The 11,814-nt window shown below is 43.4% G+C and overlaps 1 protein-coding gene across 1 annotated transcript in view; it reads left to right on the plus strand.

The window, feature by feature from the left end:
* Positions 1-11,814, plus strand: part of SIPA1L1 (signal induced proliferation associated 1 like 1) — a 340,124-nt gene that overhangs the window by 325,969 nt on the left and 2,341 nt on the right. Inside the window, 4 exon segments of the mRNA XM_032482300.1 lie at positions 7,169-7,254; positions 7,256-7,316; positions 8,765-8,879; positions 11,378-11,462. Coding sequence (XP_032338191.1) covers positions 7,169-7,254; positions 7,256-7,316; positions 8,765-8,879; positions 11,378-11,462 — 347 coding nt within the window.

An 11,814-nucleotide genomic window follows, 5' to 3' on the forward strand; every position in this document is an offset into this window, starting at 1 on the left:
ATTGCTGTATTTCTATGAAAAATGCCATTGAGATTTTGACAGGGATTGATGTGGATATGTAGATTGCTTTGGACAGTATGGACATTTTAACAATATTCTTCTAACCCATGAGCATTGAATATCTTCATTTGTATCTTCTTCAGTTTCTGTCATTAGTGTCTTATACTGTTTAGTGTACAGGTCTTTTACCACCTCGATTAAATTTATTCTTAGGCATTTTATTATTTTTGATGCAACTATATATGAGATTTCTTTCTTAATATCTGCTTTTGATAGTTATTGGCACATAGAAATGCAGCAGGTTTTTGTATATTGATTTTGTGTCCTACAACTTTCCTGAGTTCTTTGACTAGTTCTAATAATTTTTTGGTGGAGTCTTTAGGGTTTTCTATAAATAATGTTATCTGCAAATAGTGACAGTTTTACTCCATCTTTCCTAGATGCCTCTTATGTCTTTTTCTTGCCTAAGTGTTTGGGGTAGGACTTCCAATACTATGTTGAATAAAAGTGGTAAGAGTAGGCATCCTTGTCTTGCTCCTGATCTTAAAGGAAAAGCTTTCAGTTTTCTAAAGTTGAGTATGATGTTAGCTATGGGCTTGCCACATATGTCCTTTATTATGCTGAGGTATGTTCCCTCTATACTCAGTTTGTTGAGAGTTTTTAATGATAAATGGATGTTGAAAATGTAAAATGCTTTTCTGCATCTATTGAGATGATAATATGGTTTTTAGCTTTCATTTTGTTAATGTGGTGAGTAACAACATTACCGAACTATCCTTGCATCCCTGGAATAAAACCCACTTGAACATGGTGTATGATCCTCTTAATGTATTGTTGAATTTGGTTTTCTAATATTTTGCTGAGGAGTTTTGCATCTATGTTGATTGGGGATATTGTCCTATAATTTTTTCTTGTGGTGTCCTTGTCTGGTTTCCATATCAAGATAATGCTGGCCTTATTAAATGAGTTTGGAAGTGTTCCATCCTCTTCTATTTTTTGGAAGAGTTTGAGAAGGAATGGTATTAATTCTTCTTGGAATGTTTTTTGGAATTCATCAGTAAATCTGTCTGGGTTCCTGACTTTTGTTTGTTGGGAGGTTTGTGGTTACTGATTCAATGCCCTTATTAGTAATTGGTTTGTTCAGATTTCCTATTTCTTCATGATTCAGTCTTGGTAGGTTGTGTGTTTCATTTCCTCTAGGTTGTCCAGTTTGTTGGCAATCTCTGATGATCCTTTGTATTTCTGGGGTATCATATGTAACACCTCCTCTTTCATTTCTGATTTTGAGTCCTCTGTCTATTTTTTCTTTCTGAGTATAGCTAATGTTTGTCAATTTTGTTTATCTTTTCAAAGAACCAGCTCTTAATTTCATCAGTCTTTTTTAAATTATCTTTTTAGTCTTGATTTCATTTATTTTACTCTGATCTTTGTTATTTTCTTCCTTCTACTCACTGTGGGCTTTATTCTTCTTTTCCTAGTTCCTTGAGATGTAAAATTTGGTTGTTTGAGATCTTTCTTGTTTCTTGATATAGACATTCATTGCTATGAACTTCCCTCTTAGAACTGCTTTTGCTGCATCCCATAATTTGGTGTGTTATATTTCCATTTTCATTTGTCTCAAAGTATTTTTTTTTAAATTTCTCTTTTGATTTCTTCTTAGACCCATTGGTTGTTCAGTAGCATATTGTTTAATCTCTACCTATTTGTGAATTTTCCAGTTTTCCCCTGTAATTAATTTCTAGTACATACCATTGTGGTCAGAAAAGATGCTTGATGTGATTTCACTCTTCTTAAATTTACTAAGAGTTGTAGCCTAAGATACAGTCTGTCCTGGAGAATATTGCATGTGCACTTGAGAAGAACAAGTATTCTGCTGCTTTGTAATGGACTGTTTTATATATGTTTGTTAAGTTCATCTGGTATAACATGTCATTTAAGGTCATTGTTTCCTTACTAAGTTTCTGTCTGGATGATCTATCATTTGTTGAAAGTGGTGTATTAAAGTCCCCTACTATTATTGTATTTCTGTCTATTCTTTTAGGTCTTTTAATGTTTGCTTTATATAATTAGCTGCTCCTATGTTGTGTGCATAAACATTTACAAATGTTATATCCTCTTGTTGAATGATTCCTTTATCATTATGTCATGATCTTCTTTGTCTTAAAGTCTGTTTCATCTAAGTATAGCTACCCCAACTTTCTTTTGGTTTCCATTTGCACAGAGTATCTTTTTCCATCCCTTTCAGCCTGTATGTGTTCTTACATGTGAAGTGAGTCTCTTAAAGGCAACAATTAGATAGATCTGGATATTTTATCTGTTTAGCCACTCTATGTCTTTTAATTGAAGAATTTTTCTTTTATATTTCAGGCAATTGTTGATGGTTATGTACTTTTATTACCATTTTATTGTTTTCTGGCTGTTTCGTAGTTCCTATGTTCCTTTCTTCTTTACTGTCTTCCTGTGTGGTTTGATGACTTTCTTTAGGGGTGTGCTTTGACTTCTTTATCTTTTGTGTATCTACCATAGAATTTTGCTTTGTGGTTAGCATGAGGCTTACTTAAGACAATTTATAACAGTGTATTTTAAGTTGATAACAACTTAAGTTTGAACATATTCTAAAGCTCTAATTTTTGCTCTCCCCCCATTTTATGTTTTTATGTCACATTTTACATCTTTTTATCTTGTGTATCCCTTAACTAACTGTTGTAGTTAGGGTTATTTTTACTACTTCTGTCTTCTAACCTTCATACTTGTTTTATGAGTGGTTAACCCACCACCTTTACTATATACTTACTTTTTCCAGTGAGATTTATACTTTCATATGTTTTCTTGTTACTAATTAACATTCTTTCTCTCTGCTTAAAAAAAGACCCTTTAACATTTCTTGTAAGGCTGGGGACTAGTGTGAACTCTTTTAGCTTTTTTGCTTGTCTGGAATTCAATTCTGAATGACAGCTTTGCCAGGTAGAGTGTTTTTTGTTGGCAGTTTTTTTTTCCCCCCTTTACCACTTTGAATATCTCATGCCATTCCCTTCTGAAAGTTTCTACTGAAAAATGTGCTGGTAGTCTAGTGGGGGTGAGTTCCCTTCCACATAACAAGTTGTTTTTCTCTTGCTGCTTTTAAGATTCTCTCCTCCTCTCTAACTTTTCACATTTTTACTTGTCATATGTTCTGGTGTGGATCTCTTTGGATTCATTGTTTTGGAGCACTCTGGACTCCCTGGATCTGGATATCTGTTTCTTTTTGCAGGTTAGGGAAGTTTTCAGTCATTCAAACAAGTTTTCTGCCCTCTTCTCTCTCCTTCTGGGGCCCCTATAATGTGAATGTTGGTCCACTTGATGTTGCCCCATAAGTCCGTGGAGCTATCTTCACTGTTTCTCAATCTTTTTTCTTCTTGCTGCTCTGACTGGGAAAGTTCCCTGTGTTTGACTTTACTGATTCTTTCTTCTGCTCCATCTAGTCTGCTGTTTAAACCCTTTAGTGTATTTTTCAGTCCACTTATTGTATACTTCAGCTTTGTGACTTCTGTTTGGTACTTTCTTGTATGTTCTGTGTCTTTGTTGAAGTTCTCATTGTGTCCATCCATTCTTCTCCTGAGCTTGGTGAGTGTCTTTAGGACCATCATTTTGACCTCTTCATCAGGTAGGTTATTTACCTTCATTTCACTGAGGATTGTTCCTGAGGTTTTTCTTGTTTTCTCATTTGGGACATTTTCCTTTGTTTCTCTGTCTCCTTGACTCTCTCTGTTGGTTTCTTTGCATTAGATAAAACAGACATCTCTCCCAGTCTTGAGGAGTCACCTCATGTAGAAGATGAACCTTATCTTTCTACCCTGCCCAACCTCCTGGTTGTCTCTCAAACCTTTGTGATTGTCCAAGCAGCCTATTTTATGTTCATTAGCCTCCTGTAGTTGAGGATTTGACAAGACCTGTCAGTGTCTCCAAGGGGAGGATCTCAGTCAGAACCTAGATTCAGGCTGATTAGAAACCAGAACCTCAGGCAGCAGCTATTAAAGTATGCAAAACTGTACAGTCCTGTGGAACCACAAGGATAAGCACTCTAGGACAAGCAAATAGGTCTTCTTCCCCAGAAAGATGGGGGTTGCAGTAGGGGGGTTCTATCTGCTGTCTAGCAGCTCCCCAGGGATAGTAGCCTGCCAGGAACTGTGTCTCCAGTTGTTAAGAGTTCTGTGGGACCCAGGAACATAAGCCCCCCTTGGCCTTCAGAGCCAGGTGACTGAGGGGCAGCCCCTATGGAGCAGCCACAAAACTCAGGCACCTGATGTGTGTAAAAGCTCTCCTTTGGGCTACTTGTTGAAAATACAGATTTTCAGGTGGGGGAGGGTATAGGTCAGTGGTAGAGCACATGCTTAGCATGCATGAGATCCTGGGTTCAATCCCCAGTACCTCCATTTAAAAATAAATCAATCAATCTAATTACCTCTCCCCCCATTTCCTACCCCCCAAAAATGCAGATTTCCAGGCTTCACCTAAGACCTGCTGAATTTGAATATAAAAGTGTGGTGTGGGAATTAGTATTTTTACCAGCTACTGTTAGGATTGGGCAAATTTGGCTAACACTAGATTAGTTTCATTATTTATTATTTTATTATTGCATATTATTAGTTTAATTGTATCTACTGGCTCTCCCGAGCCACGCCATTTGTTCTGCCTTTCCCCAGCTGTGAGAATATTACCTGTGGTGTCGGCCACCCATCTGTTGACTCATGCATTCATTCATTCATTCATGCACTGAGTAAGTGGGTATTATTTTAGAAAAAGGCTTATTGATGAGCATCTCCATGTTTTTTCCCTTTGATTCATAAATGCCTGATTTCCTCAATGACCTTACTAGATCCCAGTGTTATTAAGGGCCATAGTGGGGGCCTGTGGATTTTGTTTTTTTCTTCCTTGTCTCTCTGTCCAACTCCATTCCAGGGTTCTGCACCTGCCCTCCCCACTGTAGCCCAGCACAGCAGATACTTATCATGAAACCTGTGTTCCCACTTGTTTTTCATAAGTACGGCTGCAAGCGCCACCTCCCTCTTGTGCTTTATCCTTTCGGTGAATTCTGCTAGAGCTTTCCCTCCCTCAGTGTCCATTGATACCCCATTTCCTTCCTTCTGCTGCTTCTTTGGGGCAGTATTGTCTTTAGCTCTCCTGCTTGCATAGTCTGCTTTCTCCCCACATCATTCCTGAGCTCTCAACTCCCTCTCATGAGTGTTCCTCCCTCAACTCCATCCTGCTCCCCGACACAGCCCCTCCCTTGTCACCCTTGGCAGACATCACTCAAGGATCACCCCCACCTCCTCCCTCTTCACATCCAACTGCAGCTCAAATCTGGCTTCTCTTTGCTCTGAGAGGTCACCCTCCAGGAACCAAAGTTGACACATGAAATGACTGCTTTTTACCACCCAGACTCTAGACACCGCCTCCTAAGAGTGACCTAAATGGTAACCACCCCTCCTCCCCTTCTCTCCCTGCCTTGGGACCACTCTCCCCTCAAGTCCATCCCTCCTACAACTTCCTGCCTACCTCCAATGCTTCTTTCATGTCCCTTTTTTAACCTTTGTAGCGATAATAGCAAACCTTCCGTGAAGGCCTGTCTGCATGTGCTGCGTTACAGTAGACCCTGCCTCCTCGAAGCTCACATGCTAAGAGAACGGCCTTGAAATCTGCCTCCCGCCCGCGGTCTCTGTCCAGCCGAGGGAGCCTGGGCTGGAAGGCCTGGCGCTGAGGAAGGGAAGGAACGGGTGCCCCCTCTCGGAGCAGCCTCCCATCACCTCTTCTTGCTTTCCTGAGAGTCGGGCAGCAGCCGCAGTGCCCACACACCCCGAACTGGCCGATCCTTGCTGGGCTGATCCCTCTACCTTGGTCTTGTGGGCTTGACCACCCCATAGGTGTCTCAGGAATGGGCGACTTCTTTCTTTCCCAAATAGAAATTTGAGCCCCAGGGATAAAAGAGCTGAAGGGTTGTGAGTGACACACAGAATTGTCTGTTCCTGCTATTCATCCTTGGTGGGAGCAAGCTTAAATAGAACTGAGCCTTTACTATCAGGCAGTGTCTGTTGGTTTCCATTTACTCAAAATTGTGCTAATTTTAAGCACATCAGTAACTAGCAGCCGTGCTTCAGAGTGGTTCTTTATGTAATTTGAAAGGAAAACAAGCACTAAATATACTCTGGTTTACAGGCTATCATCATTGGCAACTCCTTACAAACAGGTATTTCTGGAGTTGCTTATAGATTTTTAACTGAGAGCTTCGCTCTTGGCTGTTTGCGTGGATTCTGCGGGTGGCGCATCCCAAGGAGGCGCACGTTCTGCCCTCATTTCCACCCCAGCTTCTGCTGCATTGAGAGCATCTTCATTTCATGAGCTCCCTTTCCCGCCTTCTCTGCCGGTATCAGCCTGAGCCGTAACAGCACACCTCCGCTGCACAGAGTGGCTCGTTGCACCTGCTCCTCCCAGGCAGGCCCAGCCTAGGCAAAGAGGAGTTGTTACTATAGTTTAATACTTGTATTTTTTTTTTAATTGTCACCTTAGAAGGGGCTTGGGATGTTGGGCTGCTGTAAACCAAAACTGATGCCAAGAGTTGCTTACTGTGTCCTTTGGAAGGAGAAGGATGCTGACACCAGTTAACCTGTGTTACTCCACTGGGTGACCCAGCCCTCACTCTCACGTGCTCGGATTTGGTTCTCACACCACCCTGGATACACCCAACTGGAGAAACCAGTGGGCCATCCCTGGGATACGGGACAGATGTGGGCCACGGATGGGTCTGTCCCTCCCCAGTCCCAGGGGTGCTGGGGGTCCAATGCGGGTAAAAATAAGCTTTAGTATCCCCTCCCACAGGCATCCACGAGCCTCCCAGGTTTGGCTGCAAAACCCAGCTCTCTGTGAAGTCATCCCCTTCATAACTTTTCCGTGACTCCCATCACTAGAAATGGGACAGTGGGGGTTATTAAAAAAAAAAAAAAGAAGACTGGAAGGAAGCCAGTTCCTAGTTCCACTCAGCTTTAGAATGGCCACTAATGGCCTGTTAGACTAGAAACTGATTCCAGGTAACGAATAACTTACAGATCTATCGTGGCAAACAGGAAATGTGTAAAATTTTGAGTGGTTCTGCTGCAGGCATGAGAAGTCTCTTATTCCTTGTCCCTTCCTGCAGGAGAGTTCTCGGCCTCAGACAGCTCGCTCACTGATGTCCAGGAGACCCGGAGGCCGCCCATGCCCGACCCCGGCCTGATGCCGCTGCCCTGACGCTGCTGCGGATTTGGACTGGTCCAACCTAGTGGATGCTGCCAAGGCCTATGAGGGTGAGTCCGCTGACCATCCAGGCTGGGCCACGCTGAGGTCATGGGCAGTGTGAGCTGCTCTGGACATACTGACAGCTCTGGACACACTGACAGCACATGCATTTCACCAGCACAGCCAGAAACCAGGTGAGCTGACAGTTCTCGAGCACGTGGTAGGACCCATGCTGTTGGATTTAATCAGGTGGAACCTGGTGTTTCCTCACATAGGAGTTCATAATTCGGATGCCTCCCCTCCCTGCACGTGGGATGGGCAGAGCGCAGAGGAATCCTAGCTATCACTTGAATGAAAACACAGGTCCAGAGAGAGTTTTTCATCATGTGTTTTCATCATTGCCAAATGCACAGCTGGATGTGTTAGGATGCTTGTCCTGCTGGGCCCAGCCCCAGTCCCCACAAACGTCAGGTCCTCCCTCCGCCCCTCTCACTCATCTCTCCCAGGTGTGGTTGCGTGCTTTCTGTCTGCAGTGCTCCTGGTCAGCCCACTGGCTCTGTGCTTGTGTTAAGCCAGTGGTCTTCAAATGCAGGCCCTTAGACTAGTGCGGACATGCTCTGCTGAAATACAAAAAACTAGAAGTAATGCTTTCTGTGTTGACACGAGGTTGTCACGTATCTTTTTTTTTTTTTAATATACTGACTCTACAATTGTCATTCCAAAATTTTTTTGGTGCTAAAATGTTCTTTGTAAAATGATGATGCTAGTAAATGATTGGTTTTTGAGGTTTTGTTCTATTGCCCTTGCTTGGAAAAATGAAAGTTGCTATTCAGTCAAGCTCCAATTTTCAGAGGAAATTGACTAGGCCATGGAATTCAAAAGTCAGGCAACCACAGAGCAGTGAACAGTAAAGCCCCATTTTAGCTGATGACAAGTCCCCAGCACTCACTTGATTGTAAATTTCAACGTGTTGGTCACTCTCCTTAATATAAAATCAGTTTTGTTTTCTTAATGGGAAATTTTTTTGATTTTGTTCCTTAGCTCCAGCTTGAAGTTGGTGTATTTTGAAACAGAGCAGGTATGGCTCTAGGTTAAAGCCCATCGAGGCGGCCAGGCGTCTCGTGGAGGACACCCTTCACAAAGCCTCAAGCAGCTTAATACTAGGTCTTTAACACATTGTGTGGCGTCACTGAGTGGAAAGCCTTGGTCTGGAAGTTTGGCACAAGTTTTGTTCCCAGGGAAGCATTGAATAGAATGCTACTTTGATGAGTAAGGGAAAAGCAGGAATAGAAATTGATTCAAAACAATTATTTTTAAAAAGAAATTACAAGGCTACTATCCTCTTCCAGGTAAAACAGTAAACATTTTGTCCTGGGAGGGTTGGGAGATAAGGTTTCCGATGTGTTCCTCCCTGTCGATTAGAGTTGACTGTCCACTGGGGCGTTGCTTGGCTTCTGATAGAGAGGGCCCAGGATGTGTCTCCAGAATTCTGAATGGTTTCTTCTCCCTTTTCCAGTCCAGAGAGCCTCGTTCTTTGCTGCTAGTGATGAAAACCATCGCCCTCTGAGTGCTGCATCCAACAGTGACCAGCTTGAGGACCAGGCTCTGGCCCAGATGAAGTCTTACAGCAGGTCAGTCACCACTCTTCACCTCGCGTCATATCCACGGGTGACAGCCGGCGATGGGGCCACATGGGTTCCCTGAATGAAGCTCAGCCCTAGGGTGCCAGACACTCACCTTGTAGTTAGTTACTGTAAACACTGTTAAATTGTTCTTGATGACTTAAAGTCATAATTATGACAATTCATGACTATTTAATGCCATAGTACGTTTTATGTCTTGAGGGTCTATTAGGTAAGCTAAGAGAAATCATTTGCAGTAAATAAGAACCAGACTCAAGGACTAAACATGTAGGAGTCTGAGCTTAAGTCTCTTCCCCAGCTGTCAGTCGTGCTTATAAATGTGCCTGCGTCTCCCTCTGTTCTGCTTCAGACCTACATTAGAACTGGGTCCCCAGGAGGAGCATTAAGATTTCCTTCAGCTGTTGTTTTACTTATTTTACATAGAAGTATGAACGATGACCTTAACTATGGAGAGGCTGACTGTCCCATTTCCCCCTCAGTTTCAGATGGTGAAGTTGTTAGGTAAATGGGTGATACTATTATATATTAACGCATCCCAGCAGTCAGCTGTGGACACGTAGTAAGCACTCCTTGATGCAGAATCATGTCATCCATTTGAAATCTCTTCTTTAAAAACCTTTCGAGAATGATTAAGAATCCAGGTAGCTATAAAACTTGGTCAGAAACAGCCACTAAACAGGAAGAGTGAGGCTAGAATAGAGTGCACAGATAACCTGAGGAAGACGTCTTAAGTCTGCAAGGAAACCCTCTTCACGGAGAAAGCGAAAGAGTCATGGGTTGTTTGTTACAAGTGTAACGGACTGATGCGGCCTTCATCCTGCCACTAGGACTGCTGAGGAAGGATAGTGGTGGTCAGTTTGGCTGTCGAGAACTTTAAAAAAAAAAAAATGTTAGCGTCGGTGGGGAGAGCCCCAAATGTAGCTTTTTAGGATGAAGAGAAGCCTGAGTGAGCAGGGACTGTTCTCCTGAGAAGGGATTATGAAACAGTCCTTAAATCTTTGTAAAATCTTTGTAGAATCATAAGATGAGGATGGGGTCTTTTCTTTGTTCAGTGTGGGTGAGCCAATACAGATGGAGTTAAACCTGTTTGTAAAGGTTATCAGTGCACACACAGACACGCAGTCCATTTTGCAAGTCTTCAGAAGCCAAGCTGGCCTACTGAGAGTTATTGACAGTGGCTGCATCAGCTGCGCCAGGAGCTGGGACAGTGGACTCAGTGGCTTGTGAAGGACAGCCCTGCCCTACCCCTCCCCCCTCCACCCCACTTCAGTATTTCTGTTCAGCACCAGCCTGATTCTGTCACCCGTTTAGCCTTCAACCCATGCGGATCTGACCCGCTAGTGAGGTCATGGATTGTGGCTGACCACTTCCCTTTTAAAATCTACTCACTGTCAGCGTTTAATTGGTTGTCCTGTCTTAGACTTTCGAGGTCATGATCATTCCCTTCTACTTACAGCCTGTGTGTCACACTCCATGCCCCTGTGGGCTGGCTGTGGATCTGGAATTAGAAGACAGCCACACAGCTTCCTGTAGGTCAGGAATTCTAGCTTGAACTTCTGATTTTTAAAGTAAAGGAATTTTTGGCATCATGAAATAAAAGGTATTCAAGTCACTGCCTCTTCCCCTTTGACCTCCGGAAAGAGGAAGCTGCATATAATCCCAATGGGAGCCTTGAGATTTTTGGTTGTTTGACTCTGGGAACTCACTGGGAAATTTTCCGAGGCTTGAATTCAAGTGGAGGAGCGCAGAGGAAAGGAGTTGACAGGGTCTTCAGCCCCGGCCCAGCTGAGTCACCTGTCCGGCCGGCGGCATGGCCTTCTCATCCATTACATCCCCTTCCATTCAGTGCTCCCTAGCCTAGCCTTTTTAGCACTTAAATGAAATGGGAGAAAATGAGCAGATAAGAAAATTGTGGGCCTTAGTGTTTGCTCATCATAATAGCAAAGCATTTAAGACATTAAGGTTGGACTGACAAGCTTCTGAAAGATGTAGTCTTATCTTTAAAATACTTAGATATTTAAACTAGCCTAAGTTAAAAGACTTGGGCATGATAAATCAGCTGCCACTGGATGAGTAGTCACAGGCTTGACTTACCTGGATCGCCCCAACCCTTCCCCAACCTGACACGCTCACACAGAGGAGTAGCTCTCCTTAAAGCGACTCCTTTCACTGTTTGACAGTTGCGTCTGCCAGAAAGTCCCTCTCGTGCCGCCGAAGAGCCCTTGTTCACTTGGTGTCCAACATTCTTTGGTCACAGAGACGCAGCATCTTTGACAAAATCAAAGCAATCTTTGATTGGCTGTAATTCACACTTATATTACCTTTCGTTAAGATTGCCATTTTTAAAAAACGTGCGTTGGGGCACCATGCTGAGTCATTTGACATTGCAAACAGTTCTGTAAATATAGCTGGCTCTGAAACAAAAGGCCAGGCAAACCCAGCCATGGAGGCTCCTGACAACCTGGTCTCTTATTTCTTGTTCCCAGCAGTAAAGATTCCTCTCCCACTCTGGCTTCTAAAGTGGACCAGCTGGAAGGGATGCTGAAGATGCTTCGAGAAGATCTAAAGAAGGTAAACACACATTCTCAAAGCGGGTTGCCCAGTGCATGCAAGCTGCCCTTAAACCTCGAGAGCCCTTGGTCTCTAGTGTTAGTGGAGTAAGTTGTGGGCGTTTTCTGTTTTCTTGCTACACACGCCTTTGGGGGCGGGTGGGCGTGGGGCCTGGTTCCACTGACACAGAGTGCAAGACGGCCTTCATTGTACACGTACAGAAAAAGCGTTCCCTTTTTTGGTGAAAGCCTTTAAACCTCCGCCAGCCCCCTCTGAGCCCTCTCCCGGCCTCCCCACCCCTCGTATCAGCGGTCCACAGCCCAGACCCACATGTCCTCATTGATATCCGGGCAAGATACTGTTTTGTTTCTTA

This window comes from Camelus ferus, chromosome 6 (assembly GCF_009834535.1).
Source record: "Camelus ferus isolate YT-003-E chromosome 6, BCGSAC_Cfer_1.0, whole genome shotgun sequence".
Lineage (NCBI taxonomy): Eukaryota > Metazoa > Chordata > Mammalia > Artiodactyla > Camelidae > Camelus > Camelus ferus.